This window comes from Rhopalosiphum maidis, chromosome 2 (assembly GCF_003676215.2).
Source record: "Rhopalosiphum maidis isolate BTI-1 chromosome 2, ASM367621v3, whole genome shotgun sequence".
NCBI lineage: Eukaryota > Metazoa > Arthropoda > Insecta > Hemiptera > Aphididae > Rhopalosiphum > Rhopalosiphum maidis.
Genome location: NC_040878.1, coordinates 34,116,841 through 34,138,303, shown reverse-complemented (window position 1 = coordinate 34,138,303; position 21,463 = coordinate 34,116,841). Strand labels below are relative to the sequence as shown.

At 26.3% G+C, this 21,463-nt stretch overlaps 2 protein-coding genes across 2 annotated transcripts; both read right to left on the bottom strand.

Annotated features, from left to right (window-relative positions):
• LOC113551921 lies at positions 1–9,501 on the bottom strand. Its single transcript, XM_026954498.1, has 8 exons — positions 8,946–9,501; positions 3,656–4,364; positions 2,793–3,165; positions 2,047–2,148; positions 1,290–1,427; positions 981–1,064; positions 767–923; positions 1–659 (listed from the first exon to the last, which is right to left on the bottom strand). The coding sequence occupies exons 2-8, from the start codon at positions 4,271–4,273 to the stop codon at positions 530–532; spliced, it is 1,602 nt and encodes a 533-aa protein (XP_026810299.1). The 5' UTR covers positions 4,274–4,364; positions 8,946–9,501; the 3' UTR covers positions 1–529.
• A 2,182-nt stretch (positions 9,502–11,683) lies between these two features.
• Positions 11,684–19,673, bottom strand: LOC113553483 (synaptic vesicle glycoprotein 2B-like). The gene is made up of 11 exons (XM_026956839.1): positions 19,557–19,673; positions 19,400–19,465; positions 17,373–17,534; positions 17,148–17,310; positions 16,394–16,512; positions 14,764–14,999; positions 14,518–14,666; positions 14,156–14,421; positions 13,185–13,344; positions 12,997–13,124; positions 11,684–11,879 (listed from the first exon to the last, which is right to left on the bottom strand). Exons 1-11 carry the CDS (start codon positions 19,576–19,578, stop codon positions 11,824–11,826), a joined length of 1,527 nt encoding a protein of 508 aa, XP_026812640.1. The 5' UTR covers positions 19,579–19,673; the 3' UTR covers positions 11,684–11,823.
• Positions 19,674–21,463: the final 1,790 nt, after the last annotated feature.

Genomic DNA, 21,463 nt, shown 5'->3' with positions numbered 1-21,463 from the left:
ATAAGATATTCAACAAATGGCAACAACAATTTTACTTTTTTTTTTAATCAATCTATTCTTGTTGGTAATTCTGGTCATTTAGACTTTTGTTATATTATATTACATGAAATATATGGTTTTTCATTTATGTAAGTTTTTGATCACTCTTTATGTTTAAGTTTTTCATTATCATTAATTATTTAAATAATTGACTTAGAATATTTGTAATTATATATATATATATATATATGCGAATGTATCATATTGTTATTTTTTTTATGTACATTTTTTAGTAATTAGTTTTCACAAGCGCCTAAAATTATATAAAAAATGATACAAATATTAATGTCTTAAAGAAAATGTATACATATATAGGAATATATAAAAAAAATAAAACCACCTCATCGGTGAATGTTATTGACCATTTCACTTATTTGCATCACTCAATTCGTGTGTGATTTAAAATACTTTATTGTCCAATGCAACTTCAAAATAGCCCTGAATTTCTAAGAGGCTGTATTTGTGTGCTTAATGAGGCTATCTATTCAATCTAATTTTGTGAGGATAACCTGATGTCTAAACTATTCTCTTTATGTATTTCTTCGGAATTATCTACTCCGCTGCTGACCGCCGTTGACTCTTTTACTCTCCGTTCTTTTATATGTTCATTGTACATCCATCTATTAAAATTGAATATAACATGTGAATTGATACATTTTTATTACGAATAGGTATTTAAGTTATCATGCGTACCTATAATCGAAATTTATCAAAATCAAATACTTACAGAAATATAATCGCTGCCGGAGCCGTTAATAAGCCTCCAAGTAAAAAAAACGCTCCAGGAAATGTCTTTAATGTATTTTTATACACAAAGCTATACATTGGTCCATAAATCAATGGTACTATGGCTTCACAAACTCCAAAAATTGAATTTACCTTGCCTAAAATATTTTCAACGTGATTAATACGATCATTTTGTATTTATTACTAATATATACCTAATTCATCTGACGGTACGAGTTTGGAAATAATTGATCTCATAGCAATAAATGATGTACCATTTATAATTTCCACAAGTGGAGCTGTAAACATATATAGCGTTATGCATTACCACGTGTATATTCTGTGACTTAAAAATATTTAAATTTTATCATCAATAAAAGAAAAACCTATATTAAATATTATTAAACTACGAGTATAATGCATTTTTTAAATTTTATTATCTCCTTAGTTTTGTATTTTTTTCGTAGTAATTATTCTACGATTTTATAAAAATAAGTTAATTTAGAAATCGATGTATAACTCACCTAAGTAAAATATTAAAGCAGTAGGAGCAAACGCATAGACGAATCCTGCTAATATTTTGCTCATACATGACATTACTCCAATTAAGGCATCATCGATTCCCAACTTATGACTGAATACACCGACTGAAAACATCGTACCTAAATCATTCAAAAAAAAAAAAAAAATAGCTAAAATTATACAGTATTAATTAGTAACCACAAAATCAATCGGTTAGTAAATTCTGATAAACCTGCAACGATGTAAAGTATTTGAGTATTGGTATTTAAATACTTTTTCAAATACTAAATTCACATTTTAAATACTATCTATGTATCTTTTAAGTATTTCAGTACATTTTAAATATTTTTTTACAATATTTACTAGATACTTTTTTCTTAATACCTACTTTTTTTTTACTTATAACTACATTTTAAAATGTAACTAAAATCTGTACGATGTATACATAATTTATAATATCTTAAATTACTATTAATCAATAAAATGTGATCACTTTGATAATAATTTAAAAATTTTTACTAGCTTCTATTCTGAATTTAAACTTGGTTACTAAGACACTTAAAACCTTCACACAAAACTTTGAATTACATAAACAAGTAAACTTGGTAATAGTATTAAAAAAAATCCGTATCAGAGACTATATCATACCTAATTATTAATACAACTTAGTATTTGATAAAAAGAAATAGTATTTTCAAATTATACATGGTTAAATACTTTAACACATTGCAAAAATAGTATTTTTACAGCACTACAAACCTATAAGATTGGTAATCATAGCGTATGTAGAAAACAAACTGAAGTCGATTTCGTTCCAATTGAATTTTAAACGTGTAAACATATACATCATTGACATTTCCCCTAAAATTTAAAAATTGAATTAAATCACAATATTTCACAGTTGTATAATGTAGAGTTTCAATAGTTTGATTATAAAGTAAGAACATATATAATATTTCGACAATCATTAATATACAATGGCATAATGATACCTACAATAACAAATTTTGAAATAGTTAAGTGAGATTTCGTAGTATGAAGTTATTTATACGGTAAACAATTAATCAGACATGTTCTTATTTTTTATAACACACCTAACACAATTCAAAAACAATCAAATGTATGATAAATAATTGGGTTGTAGCCTATAGGTGTAGATTCATACGGTACTACTAAAATACAATATAAACACTAGAACGACACCTAGTGGTAGGATTTTTTCAACAATAAATTCATTGTTAATTATTAAAATAATATAATATGCAAAAAAATGTGTTTAACGGACGTTGAAAACAATCTAAACGAATAGTAATGAGGAATTACTATTATTGTATATAGTTGGTATTATAAAATGCCATTGTATTCTAATTTCTAACGTATATATTATATTAAACATTAGATTAAAATTAAAAATAATAATATAATTATCAAATATTATTTCAAAATATTTATTGAAATATATTATAATATCATATATATATATATTTATATTTTAATTTACGAACCATATAGAGGACCCATTACGACGATAACGACAACTAATAAAGAAATAATTCTTAACTTTCTGTTGTGCTGTCCTTCTTTGAATGTCACTTGAATAGCTTCCTTGATGTTGCTTAGACTAAAAAAATCCTCGATAAAATAAAAACAGGATGTAGACTTTGGTGGTTCTTTGCTTTCGAAACTTGTCTCTGGTTTTGTTTCTTTGATAAATAGCACACCGTATGTAATCGTAAATGCGTACATCACTATAGCTATGATGTATACGCCGTAAAACCCGAGTCCTCGAAACAATACACCGGACAACGCGGTACCGATGGGAACGGCTACGGAGTAGAAAACATTCGCTATTCCAATTCTTAGTGTACGGTATTTTACCTGAAAGTCAACAAATATATACAATTGGAAAAAATCTTTAACTTGATAAATCAAAAATGTATTTATTTTGATTATGTACATGGGATTATGAATTTGTTTCATGCTTACGACTGCTTGATATGTTAAGATTTTTACCCTATAGGAAAACATTTTTTTACAAAACTCGAAATTAAAATATTTTACTACTTCACAGATGTTTTAACGATAACATTTTAAAAAAAAAGTATACACTATACACTGAATTACCCAGTTCAGTTAGAAAGTTGACAATAGCTATTAACGTATATTCACTATATTCAATGTCAGTGGCGTAGCCAGGGTTTTAAAATGGGGGAGGGCCAAACCCAAAATACTAAAAAAATATATATTCAACAATTAACAATAACAGTTAATTTTTATATTAAGTTTATACGTCCATTGGAGGGGAGGGACTGCCCCCTCCCCATGACTAAGCCACTGGACAATGTTTATTTTTGATTTTCAAACTTACCGAAGATACATCGCCTATATAGCTGAATATGGCCATGACCATTGTCATCCACCCACCGGTCATGGCTGGAGGTAGACACTCCACCAATCCGACTACTTCCACGGGAAGTTCGTAAAAATAATAAGTACAGACAAGTAGCCCTACACTTGTTAGTAACTCGCCCACGATGGGTATCAACATGCACGGTTTGCGCTTGTGGTTCCGATCGCTCCACGATCCGATGAATATTATCAACACCATCGGTATACTACTCTGTACGACAGTTTTCCATATGATCATGTCGGTCACCAGCTCCTGGACCATGACTTCCTCTTTAGCGTAATCGTCTGAGTTCCGATTATCCAGCGCCGAACATGTGCTGTTTTCCAATTTTAGATTCACTCGGCACGCCTTCTGCAGGTTTAAATTCTGCGTGCACAGCCCCGTCAGAACGCTGGTCATGATATAACATCCGAACATGGGCTCGATTGTACAGTGGTCAAAAATGAACTTAAATTTCGACACGATGCTCATGGTTTGCCATGCTTCGTGATTTTCGTCCGGTGGTGACGATTGCTCGCCCTTTGCCTCGGTAGTTTCTTCGTGGGTCATGGTTTTCAAGTCGACGTTGTCGATCATGTTATTATTGTTGTCGTTGATTAGTTGATCACTTTAAGAGTCAGTTGAAAACGACCGACAACAACATCAACTTGAAAACGTCCGATACTTTCTAAAATCATATCAAATGAGATATAAATGTCAAAGCCATTAATTTTAAATGTATCACATTTATATTTAACGCATAAATAATAACTACAATACAACGTATGATTTAAGATTAGACAAAAAATGATATTCTTAACTAGGTATATAACTGTTCAATTTATCCATCATAAGTATACTGTAAATGTAACGTTTGTTAACCAAAACTGTATACATTAAATAACATACAATATAAAAAGATATTAAATCATCAATAAACTTAATACATAAGTACATTTATTTTAATAAAATTTTGCTATTTTAACTTATAAATGGAATTTGATTAACTTATTTAAAATGTCTATAGCCTGGCACTTTGGTTCAAAATATTAGTAAAAATTAAGGAATAGAAACCACATATAATACTCACATCTACATTTTATATGAGGTTAATCAATTTTAACAACCTATAGAGGCCACAGTTTTGGTTCTATACTTCTACGGATATTAAATTTGCTATGTTGCGCCACAACATATAAAAGGAACACATCCTTTTAATAATTATTCTATCTAGTTAATTTTGAAATTTGAATATTCAAAATATATTTGTATATATTTCTGCGAGATTTTTTTGTTTGTTTGGATAATATTTAATATACTTTAATTACAAATTAATACTTCTTCAAAACTGTAAATTTATACTGACTTTGATTATTTAGTTGAGATTTTTAAAAAAAAAAAAACAAAAAAAATGTATTTTAGATACATTTTCGTATTGTGTTATTGAAAGCCAATATTAAAAATTTAAATTTGGAATACTGATATTATTATGACGTATTTGAACCTATTTACTATCAAAATAATTTTTGCATTTTTTTTATAGTTATACAATTCAAAATTCACTCATTGAACTTGGCTTATCTCTCTCTCCTCTCTCCCTCTCCTTTTTTCATTTTATTTTTACATACCTACCGTAAAATAATTGCATTTAACGGATTTAAAATATAGTGTTATATAAATTGGGTGCGTCACAATGCGCTTAGTATTTTAAATTTTAATGCAATAATAAATAATTTTATTCAAAAAACTATTGTAATCAGAACGCAATTTTATTTTATCTTATCTTATTTTATAATTTATTAAGATGTCATATTCAAATTACACTTTTTAATTTTGATTTAATTTTTTGTAATACCTGTAAATACATATAAAACCAAAATTAATAATAACATACACCACTATAATTTCAAACCAATAAACAATTATAGCTATCTCTAAAAATCTTTAAGCTAAGAAAACACGTTACGTTTGATATTTTTATTATAAGAACGAGAACAAGACATTTTTTCATTTTTTTTATTTTATTGTAATATTCTTTAGAAAAAAAAAATTAATCACTGCATTTAATCACCCAATACTTTTTTTATGTTAAAATACACTTAAAACTTAAATTGTCCATTGTTATATTTGCCTTTAATTTGTTATTACTTAAATATATAATAATGGTACCCCCAATTTAAGATACTTTTTTCTTTTTTATGTATACCGTATAGATTATAGATTAAGTATAAACATTAATAACTAAAATCACAATCTTGTCATGTATAGATGTTTACATTCAGTTTTCCTATTACCTAAACAATAACACTATTTCAATATTATCTAGTGCGCATTACCTTAGATTACAATAATATAATTAACGTCTTATGCAAAGGTATTTTATGTTAAAACTACTTTACTATAGCATATTATAAAAACATCTTAAATATTCTTGCACAAAATGCTATTTATGTTATCCTAAACGACTAAACGAATTTTAGAAGACATGTTATACATGTTTAACAAATATGGTGAGTATCTATCAATACAAAGCATCAACCATTCGAAAAATCCCAGTTTTACATCCATTACTCTTCGAATGATAACTGTGTTCCTTTCCAATATATCAATATGTTTCTTATAACATTTTACACATAACCACCGTGCCTTAAAACAAATCCACTCAATAAAAATCAAATAAAGATATCTGTAGAAATATAAAACCAGTAATCATTTCAGTTCTCCGAGTTTATTTTTATGTATGTACCTGTACACAATAACTAGTTGAAAAATTATTTAGATTATTATATTTTAAATATGGTTTCTGATAATAAATTGAATTTAGTTTATACTCGTACTTTACAGAAGCTGTTTCATTTAAATTTGCCAATTTTTTTTATTATTATGTTTTACACATAAAAACATTTTCAAAATATTTTGACTGTTATTAATTTATTTATGAGAATTTTCAATTTTCAATTTTTTTTTGTGAGTGTCATTTCTATTAATTTATAAAAGTTTAAAAATATAATAAATACAAGATTCCACATATGTTGTTTATTTAGATTTATAAAAATATTTGAAATAAATATGCACAATTTCTTTTTATAAGCATTTTAAGTTTAAATTTCGTCGAAATTACTTATTTTAAATAAGTTAAACCATGAAGGATATTTATTATTTTATCTTAATTCAAATTCATGATGGCTTATAACTGTATGTATTTTATTATATACACACTATGGCATAAATGTAACATTTTTAGCAAACATTAATTCAATCTATTACTAATGATAAAATAAATTGCTTTAACAGCAATATCAAATGACAATATGAAATGGTAAACATAATAATATAGAGTATAGACTGATAGACCGTCTTCGCATAGAATCGTTTTTGTATAAAATTATGTATCATTGAATTCAAATTTAACACATCCATTACAGTGACCCAGTCAATACCTACTTTGTATAGAAGAGCGGTAAGCAAGTCCCCCACCTTTTTATAATTTGTTGTAAAACCAAAATATTCCTGTCTATTTAGAATTTAAACAGATTAATACACTGACAATATAATATAATTATAAAGAAAATATAGAAAAATTTAAAAAAAATATTTGACCATTTAAAATAAACAATTTTATCATCAATATATCGTGATCAAATTTAAGAAAAATATATTATAAAAATATTTCGTTTATTACTAACGTAAATAAAATAATGGTAATTCGTCAAATATAATACTAACAATTTGAAAAACTATACTAAATATATTATAATATGCTACTTAATAACGTTTAAAAGGCACTCTCGTTGATCCTTATGTAGGTACTTAAACGAACTCTAAATTGAATAAGGTCTTTATAATAAAAATAAGTTTAATTCCTAAGTTTAAATCATATACTAAAAATGTACAAGGTTAAAATAATTTATTATTTACAGTACAAATATAATTTAAGCTTATAGCTTACAAGTTACAAACATGTTAATATTTTTAAATTAATTGTGTACATAGCATTCATTATAAATATTAATTAGTATAGTTTTAAACTCGACGGAGCAAAGGCGTACATTATTAGATAAGCTTCTTAGGTAGATGGGTTTACACATTAACCTAATCATGGGTTAAAATATAAATTCCCAAAATTAATTTCAATAAACAAATGATTGTTCATATTTTATATTTATTATGAACAAAGATACGGTGCAAAAATTTTAAATACAATTTGTATTAAAATGTATAGTTTATATTGATCAAAACTTAAGTTTTATTATATGACGATAATAATATATTGTGGAGCACCCGTGTATTCTTTTGTAAAAGAATATACGTGAAGTATATGGTCCAAGATTTACAATATATTACCGTAAAAAATTAAATATAGCAATTATTTTAAGAATCTTAAATAAATAACAGTTTGGCAACTATATACAAAAATAAAATATAGACACTCATAACAAATGTATAGGATTATTTAGATTATTGTATTATTTACTTATATCAGTTAAATTATTTTAGTAATATTATTAATACATTTAGTATTATAAATATTGTATTATTTAACTAGACGATTTTTTACACAATACTATATTATATTAATAAAGAAAAATATGTAATTATTTATATTGATATTTTAATTATGTGAGAAACGTTTATTGCAAATTTTAATCTTTTAATTTTGTATTAAGTAATTAACGAATTTATATTTCGAATTGTGAACTCATGAGCCCCCACACAAACATGTTCAGTGGGGCCCATTATCTTCTTGAAGAATAAATAAAAATAAAATATGTTACACGTAGATTGTAAATATTAGATTTTGAACTAGAGCGAAGAACTTGATCCCTACATTTTTCATTATTCTGCAAAATTATATAGATATTTTTTATGTAAAACCATTTTTAATATTGTGAGAGAGAAACACGAATTTATTGTCTATCGTAGAGATATAAATATAAATTAAAGTATTTAATGATTTAATATTATATATTTTATGAATATTTCTATGTAGACACTATACTGCTACAATAAGCCATGTACTTTTTGATTATTTCTGCGGATCATTCAATGTTGGACACTGTCCGTGCTTTCCCATGATATAATATGTGTATAAGACTGTTCCTATATTTTGATAAAAATGTACTACAATAAAAAATAATAATATATGTAGTTGAACGCTGCCAGTAATGGAAACGTTTTCAATAAATATGATAAAAAAAAATTAATACTTTTTATATAAAACCCGTGGCATTTAAAATATATGATTTATGTACGTGTACTTGTTGCTTACCTCTTGTCCATTTACGCTATTACATCCCTCAGCGGCTGAATGCGAATACGCACGAAACAACAATTATATTATTAACGATCGGTTTGCTTCGATTTGTTATAGTTAATATTAAATTATAATAATAATATATACGTATAAAAGTTGTTTATTACAACCATATCATCAACGGTAGGTGCATATAATGATATTAAATTATAAAAAAATACACTAAAGAATATTCGTTCATCGTAATTCACTGTAAAAACGATGACGATCGGTCGATAACACCAATCCGTGATTGTAACGAAAGGCCGATTGTTTTAACACGACGCGTGTTCGACTTTGTTATTATTATTATTTTCTATGCGTCGTCGTGTACGGCTGAGAATTCCCGCGGACTTGGCGCATCCCGAATATACGCAAAAAGAAAAAAAAAAAAGAGAGAAAAGATTGAAACCTAATGAACAGATAAACCGGTACACCTAATACTCTACCCACTGCGTGCACGCGTGCGTATATTCATAATATACTGTGATGTCCACAGTAAATACTTGATAGTAGTTGTAATATGTATTGTGACGATCGTCTCACAGTTGAAATAACGTCCTGTTTAGTGTACGATTCCGCCAATGATTCCGCAATGATAAATATTAATATCCTTTTATTTTGTGACGTGTATAACATATATATATATATATACACGCGCGCGCATATGTATAAGAAAAGGACCACGCTCGCCGTCGAAGGGTGGGGATGATGGCTGCAGCGAAACGTTATACTTACGTCCTATATAGATCTGCTGCGTTTAGCTCTCTTATTCTTATAAATCAACAGATAATAACATCATTACAGTACTACGCCACACTCGCCGTCTCTCTATCTCGCGCGCGCACTCACTCGCTCCCGACGCACTATCTGTGCTTTTTTTCAGGTCTTTTAGAACTCACGCGTGCACGCGCGTATGATGTGATGTTAATCGGAGCTTGATTTCAGCGATAAACCTGTATGACTGTATGCTGTATGACTATACGCAGACACTGCAAACGTCTCAGCCAACACCGGTACAACAGGTGATACGGTTATGTCTTATACTCATTATACTATATATTATAGTACTATTATTACTAATTTTCAAGACAAACCCGTCACAGTTACCAGCCAGCAAACTTGAGCCAGTGTCTCTTCCGTTTTTGTTTCTTTATATTTACGTTCGTTACATAACTTATAGGTAGGTAGGTATTAATTACGGTTATTTATTCTCTTTCATCATTGAGCGAATAAACAACAATGCATATATAGGTACTGAGAAAAGTAAATTGTTCCTTTTGAAACACGTTCACACGAAATCACACTAGTAGATAATGTTTAATTAAAATTAATTTGATAATATGCTACACAGTGTATTATACTAGAGGTATTAAATTTAGAGTCCAAAGTACCAAACAAAATTCAAAAGATAATTCCAAGCTTTTTAAGAGTTTATGACTACTCATTCACAGTAAAGCATAGCATAATCTAGTAATCGATATAGTTATTATAATAACTATTCTGATTAATATTGCAATAATTTAACGACGATGTGTAGTTTTTTTTTTATCTGACACCGCCTTTAAGAGCACTATAAATATTCATTCTTCAATTGTCTGAATTACAAATGATGACAAAAATGGATATTTACATGTAATTTTACGCACCTTCGTCAAACATATGTATTTTTGTTATAATCCAAAAAATAATAACCGTGAAAGCTTTAAACAGTTCATTAATAAGTAGGTATTATTAAAATTATTATTTTTTTTACACAATATGTAGGTAACGCAATTTATTTTTATTTTTTATAAGCATTAGAAGTTGAATGATTTTTAATCAATTAATAAATGCAATAATCTACCTTATAATATACAAACCATAAAATATTTCACCATCATATAACAATAAATGCAACTGTTGAACAAGTACGAGTAAAACTTTAATTGGTACTCCGTTACTCCTGTGATCTATAATCATACCACCTTTAAAAAAGAATTACTCAGTTTATAGTGTACAATATTGTAATTTATTATTTTTAACTTGACCACTTGGTTCGAAACGATGTTGCAGATTTCATCTAGACTAATACGTTTGACTAAAAATCAAAGTCCTGTTCTTTATGAATTTATGATAAGACACAAAATGTACATTTAAAATAATATTCGAGTAAGGTATATACTTCATTTATATAGATCGCATAATATAGTCATATATGTTTCAGTGTCTGGTTATAACTTAATAATTAGTCGAACATATTTTTATAGCAATTGAACAAATCGATTAACTTAACAGTATCAAAATTATATTAAATAATAATAATAATAATAATAAAAAGATAATAGCATAAAATAGTTTTTAGATTAGCCTTTAATGATCTAATTAATCATGATTTAAATTCAGCCTTAGAAGGAAAAATTGTATTTAATTGATAACAAATTTAATATTTAAGTTAAAAAATGTAATTTTAATTAATAAAATGAAAATATCCGAAAGTAACCAATACACATTATGAAATAAAATATATATATTATTTAATACTTATACTAGGTTTTACATTTTACTTAGTGCTACTGTAAATTATGATTTTATATTACAGAACCGGTTTACTTAAAAAAAAATGCTTGTTATATTTATTGTCATTTCAAATCTCGAGTTTTAATACAAATTTAAGTAAAACAATTATATAAATCTACAGAAAACAATGATATAAAATAAATAATAATACATAAAATGTAGTAATACAACAACCACTCTACATCTACAAAACATTAGTTCTTAAACAAATTTGTTTTCTTACAAAATCATAAAACGAGAATATACTATTTTCTAATGATACAAATTAAAATAAATCACATAAAATATTAATATTTTATTTTATATCGATTCTTGCAGTTTTTGGTAATGTTAACACTAGTAATCCTGAAACTAAATAGTTAATATAATGAATTAATAATAATCTTATTAATAATTTAATATCCATTAAGAATATTCAGATGCGTTACATTATTCTAATGGCTAATACTCAAAACTTCATAAGACAAGAGATGAATTTCTTAATTTTTTTTTTTTTTTTAATAATCCGTCAAGTTTCTTTACCCCTAAAAGCTATTTATTATTTATACTAGGGAACTAAGCACAATACCAATTTGTTACATTTTCATGAGTTATCACCTTAAGCAGGTTTGATTTTGATACCTATATCGTTTATTTATCTTCTTCACTATTTTTCTCTATTTTCTATACATATTACATAATAATATTTGTTATAATTATTTGGGTATAATTTCATCTAGCCTATATATAGCTTTTCTCATTGCATTCTCATTTCTCTAATAAGCTATACAACTATCAAAAGGTATTGACCCTATTTTTATACAGCTCTTCTAGTTGTGCATTTGATCTTGGTTGCCATTTTTGTATTTCACTACTAAATATCGGTCTATGTAGTATTGTAATTCTGATAATTTTTCTTTTAAATCTTTTGATCACGTTTTATTGTAATATTTATTTGAAGAGGACCCCTCTTAATTTAAAATAGCATCTAACGAATATGCTATCTTTAACTTTACATTTATCTCCTAGTATAATATGTTATTTTTATTGTTTAAAATAATCCTTAAACACCCAACTCTTTTTTTCAAATATATTATTTAATAGTTCTGAGTTGGAGCTATCTTCTAACATTCATATCAATAACAAATATTTTTTTTTACTTTTAAACCTATAGTTTAATAATTTAAATTAGTTATTGATAATTTTTCGAAATATTCTTAAACGTATTTTTTGTTTTTATTTTAGTTTATTATCTATTTTAAAATAATTTTGTATTTAATATTTTTAAATGTATCTACATTTAATGTAAATCTATAAAAATTTAACGAATTTAAAATTATAATATAAATAGTGGACTAGTTATAAGTTTATAACTTATAACAGTATAGGTAACTACTGCATATGTTTTATTTATTATACAATTTAAATATATTACCTACACATTTTACACATCATCATACATTCAAAAATACTAATTAAGTATACTTACTTATCAAAAATGAACACGATACCAATATTGGAATTGCACAAAGCTCATCAATAAATACTCCAACTACGATATTACCCATAAGTGCACCTACTTTTCCAAACGTAGAACCTATAGATACAGCCATGCTCCTAAAAACAAAATATGAATTTACCTAATAATAATTATTTCAATCTAACTACAAATTTTACCTGTATTCTGTAGGAAACAACTCGACAGCAATACAATACATAAGACTAATACCCACGCTGGAAAGAGCTTCAAACACTGAAGATAACACGAGATTCTCAAGTGAAGATGTAATGAAGTATAACAAAGCAGCGGATAGACCGGATCCTAAAAAGCTTACCACTAGATAACACATAAATACAAGTTAACTATTTAACTCTGTTAAAGTAAACGACAACATTTAACCTCTATTAGTTAAATTATAATTTAAACATTTTAACTGTTATGTTTATACGATCAAATTTATAAATATTGAATACCTAGGTAATATTATAAATCTTATTTAATGTAATATGTAATACGCTTAAATTAATTAACATGGTTATCATATGGTATTTAACTAAACAAATTAGTCTGTACTGTTTTTATGATGTTATCACGTGTATACTTAACTTAACAACAACTAAACGATATAATATGTTCATTGTTCATCCAAAAAGTAAAAATAATACGTATGTAGCTCAATAAATCATATACTTAAATAATAAGCAATATTTACTTTCTTAAATTTATGTTAATAATATTATACAATTCAAGAGTTAAAAAGTAGGTTATATTTACATAGGTCAGTGTTGTATTTAGGGGGGTGATAGGGAGATACATCCCCCTCCACCCATATTTTTAAGTTATTTTTATAAAGTTACCTATAGTTGTATTTTTTCCATTCATCACTTAATCAGTAGTTAATAAAATCTTAAGACGTTTTGTATCAACAATTTTAGTCATAACTCCTCCCTTAGACAAATTCTAAATACATCACTGGCGGGTAGTCAGTTATAAAACTATTAACTCATAACGTATTATACATTTTTAATTAAAAAGATATCAGACATTATTAGTTATATGCAAATTATGTAAGTATTAATATTATATGAAAACGTTTTTAATAAGATGTATTGAGCCAATGATTAATTCAAAAATAAAATATATGTACCTAAAAAAAATCTGAGTCCTAATTTGTTAACGAATAGTGGCACAATAAGACTTGTTGGTATGCACGCGATTCCAATAATGACTATATTGATATAGACTGATTGATCTATATCATCATTGCACTTATGATCTATATTTTCAGGTTCGGTCTTGAACATGGATACAATTTCACACATATTCGTCATGTTTTTCGGTCCTGAATACAACGTTTCATACCATCGAATCCTATTCATCAGCTCAGGAAACCAAAGCATCAACATGTAATAACTGCAAAAAAACAAATGAATGTATTACTAATTGATTAAGTGTTTAACTTTAGTAAAGGAAATTATTGACATTCACTTAACGAATAGGATGTGTTACCTGGTAGTGGCGCCATATTGTATAATGCATGTAATTATAGCTATAAATTTAAATTTAGACGTGAACAGCCCAACAGTACTCTCGTAGAGCCCATTAAAGAAACTATTACTCTGTTCATTAATACAATCAGGTAATATCAATGTAGTCACCTAAAACGTTCAAATAAAAAAAAAGGAAATGCAATAAATATTTATTGATAATAATCCTATAGAGGATTATTAATTATTAAATAAGATTTAAACTTGCCGGAAAATTATCATTAGTCTTATTATTCCATTTATAAACAAATTTCAAGCAATCGATTGTCTCGTCATGTTTACCCTTTGCAAGTAAAAACTTTGGACTTTCCGGCAATCTTACCAATAAGCATGCCAATATTATGCTCGGAAAAGAACATATAATCACAAACAAATTCCATGATCTGAATAAAAAGAATCCATATTCAATTCTGAATGTCTGTGGTATAATTAACCACGCCACACCTAAAAAATACTAGTGTTATTTTTTATTAAGTTAATCAATTGTTAAAATAAATGCTACATATTTTATTATATTTACCTAAAGTTATAAACGTTCAAATATATATATATAAATGAATTTAAGTCTATTATTATCTATAAAATAAAAAAGTTTTCAGTTACCTACTTAATAAATATTAATAAGAATAACGCATCGAATATTAAAATAGAAAACTAATATAAAAAATGTAATTATTTTTATTTATTTAATCAACCATTCAATTAAATAGGAGCTAATAATATTCATATCATTGGGTGCACATTAATTAGTATTGTATTTTTACATTGGACAATTGTATCAATGTAGTGTTATATAATAACTGTATAGTATCAGCACGATTATAAATTTTAATCTTCCAAGTTCAACACGGCATTGTAACAAGTTTAATAAATAAAAATTATATGAAAAATGTATTTCCTATATTATCATTTCATAATATTCCCAATTCCGAACGTATACGACAGTAAAATTATTGACAATGTTGTTGACTTAATTTAACAGCAATACATTATATACCAAAAAATAAAATTCATTTAAAACATACATGTATAAAATATCATATGCTCTAGCTTTTAACGAAAGTAATAAGTAAATTCTAAGAATAGTTTTTACCTATGTTTTTTTTTTATGCAATTATGTTAACATTGAGTATGAATAATTTGGTTTACTATTATAATTTTTAAGTAATAAGTTATTAAAATATATTAATGATATATTTCAACAATATAATATTACTTTACAATTAATATTGTCTTTATTAATGTTTTATTTTATTGTGTAAAATATCCTATTACTGCAATATATGTCATAAGAAAATTTATAGTGTTTTAATAGGTAAGTACGGGTCTAATATACCAATTTAATTAAATATTAACGTTTTATAGCACCAAAATAAATCAATTCAAATTCTTGAATGTATAATTATTATGATAATAATCAAATTCATAAACTACCCACACTCTTTTATTATTTTTTACTAACATGAAAATACTATTAAGCAGCGCTTATAGCTAACAAACATTTAACAAACGTTAATTAAACGTTCGACTAACACATTATTGCTTAACTATTATATAGTGTATAATACAAAAGTGGCCAAACTTTTTTGCCCGCGATCTACTAAAAATATACTTCACCTTTGAGGATCGACTTCCACAAAAAACCTAACCACCATGATTAATTTTCGTGTGCATAGCCTAAAAATAAATTCTAACACGATCGACTGTTTGGCCACCCCTGGTATAATATATTAAAATATGATATTATTATCAATAAATATCAATACAGACACCCTGTCTGGCATCAACTCCGGAACCTTTAGTGTTAGTTATTATTATTCAAATATTATAATGCTCACATGGAAGTAATATTACACCACTCGTCCAGAACATTTCCATCCAGCATAGAAATTTTTCACGGTATTTGATGTTAATAAATTCTCCTAAGTAAGAATATAGAACTGTAGCACCAGACACTCTGCATACGAACAAAAAATATAATTTTTAGAATATATAAAGACGTTTTACATCAATCGAACATGATTCATAAAAAAATATATTAAATATATCAACAATAAATTAAGGTTATCATTATAACTGCAGTATATGCGTGGTTTGTTACAAAAATCAAATATTCTCCTAACAAACTTTTCTGTAAATTTCTTTAATATTTCTCAAAGTTTTGTAATTATTCCTTGCTCAATATCTCAATTAAACTCTAAAACTGTACTAATATATTATTAGTTACAAAAAATAGCATATAATAAACACATCAAGGTAAAATCTCCGTAATGAAGCTTTTAAGATATTTTATATCGGGTACTCGAAAAAGTTTTCACAGCCCCACAGGAACCAATTAAAAAAAATTATAACAATTATGAAGCCAATAGATTCCTTTATATAAGCTATACAAACTAACCTAGACACAACAGTAAATAGCCAAAATTAAATCTTAAGAAATAAAAATTTACTTAATATTAATAATAGGCATTCGTGGTCTAAGAATAAAGGTCCTAGTGTAACATTATACTTATTATTCACTATCTGCAACACCCGTACGTACGCCAGCAGCAATCACAAAACATAATATTTATATTTGATTGATTGATTTACCCAAATCCACTCATCAGCCTGCAAAATATTAACACTGGATAGATTTGAGATACACTAGATATGATACTGAAAACACCATCCATCATCATACTCAATATCAAGGCATATCTTCTACCTTTGGAATCAGCTACATAACCCCAAATAAAAGATCCTGTAAACATTCCTGAAATAAACCAAATATATATAGTATAAATAATTTTCACCTCAGCGATAAAATATACATACCAATCATCGAAGCTCCATTTAAGAATCCTTTGTTGAAAGAAGTCATATGAAAATCACATTGAGCTGACGGTACAACAAAAGACACTGACGTCACGCTAAAAGCGACTGCCGCGAATAATGATCCACAAATAAATAATATGTAGTAATGAAAATTTCCAAAACCTGATTTTTAAAATGTATCAATTTTATTAGTTTATTTATTTAAAAAAAAAGACAGACAAATGGATACCGCTGTCCGCTCTGCTGTATATTTAGTGTCGATCGGAACACTACTATGCGTGTGTTAAAATTGAATTTAATGATATATCAATGTAAGTAAGTATACGAATAACGATTCTGAGTGAAGACGTACTTACAAAAAAGAAAATTTGAAATTTTCATTCAAACGTTTTCAATGTTTTAATTCTCCTTTCGAAAATTAATAGTTATGTAATTTTTTTATATCAATTATCGATAACTACAACAACGGGTCGGTGACAAGTGACAGTTTATCTAGATTATTGTCGTCGATAAGACATTGATGTGATTACAACAAATTACGACTTTAGGTGATTTTACCTACCTACTAGCAATACCGTAACCAGAAAAAAATTGGGTGGGGGGTTGAGTATAAATATATTATATTATACAAGTTTTAAATATAATAGGCATTTAAACCTATTCAATCCTATTTCAAGAAAAAATTTCGGAGGGGTTTAACCCTGAAACCCCCTGGTTACGCCCTTGCCTACTAGGTATTAGGTAATAATGATAATAAACTGTCCTATTACCTAACCACCTGCTATAAGGTTAGGTTAGGTTATAAAGGAAAGTCAGAAACATTTGTTTAGTCTGTGTCGATATCAATGGTGCGGTATGTTTATTAAATAACTATTCTCGTGCGTTATGACTTGTGATTTAATAGTAAGGTTCTAAAATTGAATTATTCGTTTAAAAAGTCAATTTAAAAATGAAAAGAAGTAGAGGTCAATCATCATTAATTAGTTTTGATGTGAAAAAAATTAAAAATAATGCGGAAAATGAAATGAGTCAGGCAATACTTATGATGTTACAACTGATAATGATGTACTAAATTCTCCGTAAGTCCGCAAACACAACTTGAGAGTTGAGACGAATCATACCAATGAATTATATTATGAAAATAATATAAAGATATTGGATAATTTTTATCAATTTTTTAGTGGCGGAAAAAATACGATTTTTAAAATAACCTTAAACACCATCTAAAAATTACCAATTTCCAATTGAACAACAACAGTAAATACAAATTAAAATTGATTGGTTAAACCGTTATTCTTGGCTTATTCAAAAAAATTAAAGGGTGCATTGTTTAGATGGTGCGTTAGATTTTCAAATACCATAATTGGTAAAGAACACTTTAAAATGAACTAAGTTCTACATAAAATAATACCTAAACTAACTTTTATAATTAATTTTTGTCTATTTTTTATTTATTGAAATGAATTTCATGTACAAGAAATAAAATACATGTAATATTGATTATTTTATATTCTCTATAAACCCCTTCTCCTGTGCCTGGTAAAATATCCTTAAATATAAAAATATAATCTGACGGACTTCTGTTTTCAATTCATGAGGTTTCCACCCAGAATCATTATTGTTCGATTGATAATATATTCAACATGGGTAATATAAATGTTTAAGAAGTATATAATTCTATTTATTTTTTTTTAATTTCATCAATAATTATTATATTCTATAATATTTCATTCTACCAATGAATTGAATAATTCTAAATTAAATATCCAAAAACAAATTTATGTTGGATTATAATTTTTTGTTAAAATAACAAATATTTATTTATTTATTTCAATAACAATACATTTTTAATAACATGTATGTATTTAACTTTAAACTTAGCAATTTTCTCAAGATTTCAAGAAATATAAAATTGTACTCAGCTACTAAACTACTATTAGGGTACTTGTATGTATAAACGTATTAACTAAAACCAATTATTTGAATAACTTAAAAAGTAAATAATATACTAATTTTAATTCACTTACCGACCATTTCGATTGCATCATCTAAGTTTACAGGTTGAGTTACAAGAAAAGCAGAATCCTCGGCATCTAAAATACATAAATTATTTCCATATTTCTTTTAAATTATTTCTACACTAAAATTGAATTTTTCTACAGTTATTGTTCACGTCGTAATTACCCTTTGATTTATTTTTATCCATTTTCAAACCGAATAGCTGACAATAGTAATCAAAAATAAAAACACCACCTTATGGTTAGGTGGTGGCAGCATCAACAGCAGTGTTTGTAGTTGAAGTTATTTCTATGAATGTCCGAATAATTTCAGACATCCAATAAAACGATCGTAACTAATTAATTACCATTATACTGTTCTGATATTGTCGGCCAACATCCATCAGTGTATAGTATTAACACAATCATTAGTATTAATAACAATCAATTGTCATAATTCTCGATTGCAAAGTGTTGATGCGTTTAAATTGGTCACGGGAGTTTGTTATATAAAAATATTTTCAATATTGCAATGTATAGGACTATAAGAGAGATTTTGTAGGTACGGTGACAATCAAGGTGTGATTGTAACCGGTTCAAAATATTTTAATTATTCCACGTGTTTATCTGAACACGAAACAGCATGTTATTACAGTTATATATTAATTTTATTATTAACACTATATAGGTATCCAAATGAGACAACAGTATTAATTTAGTATTACATTTGAAGTCTACTGTCTCATTTTGTTTGTCATGTTAATATTTATAATTATATAAATCTTTCCATTTATTACCGTTTAAGAAGTGTTTTTAAATAACACACGACTACCACTTGTACTTGTTCTCACGCCCAAATTTTAGTTGTTGTATAATATCATTTGTATTTATCATTTCAAATTAGGCGTTTAACTACTATATACCTATTTGAGTATGAATAGTGTTAGATATGTCATGTGAGTTTTTTTCTGCTCAAATAAAGATTAAGGATAATATATTAATATTTTCACTAATACCTATAAGTTGTGAAAAAAATTCATTTTTAATTTTTATACGTACTTATATATAATATGTTGATTGTTAATTACTAATCAGTACCTAATGACACGTCTATATATTCACTAACTACTCTATCTAAATTAACTCCTAAGTTATTATCTTAAAAAGTATATGTATATCAATATCATAGCCAATTATTTATATCGTTATTGTACTTATTACTTTTAATAGTTATTACAATTCACGATTAAAATTTTCAATATTAAATATCGAAACAATATGAAAATAGTAATGTACTTACATTATAATTAGTATTATGCTATGTGTTATGATTATCAATATTTTACTAAATATACAATTTATACCCCATAATAACACTTAATATTAATAGTATACAATGTTATATAATACTAAATACACGCACGATCAAAGGGACTGAGTGAGTGATCCGACACCTAAAACACCTACTTCCATATATTATGTCACATAATTTATATGTCTGGTATATACTGTATATTATACTATTTTTACTACCTTTTACAATATATTAAATATATACCATACGTATAAAATATAATTCATATGTATTAACAACAAAAAATAAAAATTAATCAACAAACATTCACAACATATTACAATAAATGATTTTGAGTAGATTTTTAGAAAATACTTTGACATAGTACGTATAAATAAATCATGGATACTAGCTATGCATTTTAGATTTTGAGCGGAGCTATGAATATATTTATTTTATAATAAAGTGTTTTTTTTCTGTCTGTCATTTTCTTTTGAGACAGTTAAAATACTTTGATTTTGAGGTTTCAGAAATAGTTTCCGGTAGCAAATTTAATCTTAATACTTTTTTTTATAATCAAGAAAAACAAAAAAAAAAATTATGGAAAAACAAAAATTTTTAAACAAAATCAATTTTGGTGATTTTATGTAACTCAATAAAATACAATAGAAGATACTTGAAATCATCACCAACCAAAAAGTTTATACTATCATTTTCACCACGGTAATAACATTTTTAAAAAATATTTTTGAAAAAACAATTTTTGAGCTATATATAGGCATAAAATATTTTAAAACTTT

Coding starts and splice junctions, on each gene's coding strand:
- LOC113553483 (XM_026956839.1), bottom strand. CDS start 19,578: ATGGATAAAAATAAATCAAAGG. Junction 17,311..17,372: donor AAATGGAGCTTCGATGATTG/GTATGTATATTT, acceptor GGTTTATTTCAG/GAATGTTTACAGGATCTTTT. Junction 15,000..16,393: donor TGGTGTAATATTACTTCCAT/GTGAGCATTATA, acceptor AGTATTTTTTAG/GTGTGGCGTGGTTAATTATA.
- LOC113551921 (XM_026954498.1), bottom strand. CDS start 4,273: ATGATCGACAACGTCGACTTGAAAACCATGACCCACGAAGAAACTACC. Junction 3,166..3,655: donor ATATAGGCGATGTATCTTCG/GTAAGTTTGAAA, acceptor GTTGACTTTCAG/GTAAAATACCGTACACTAAG. Junction 2,149..2,792: donor CGTAATGGGTCCTCTATATG/GTTCGTAAATTA, acceptor TTTAAATTTTAG/GGGAAATGTCAATGATGTAT.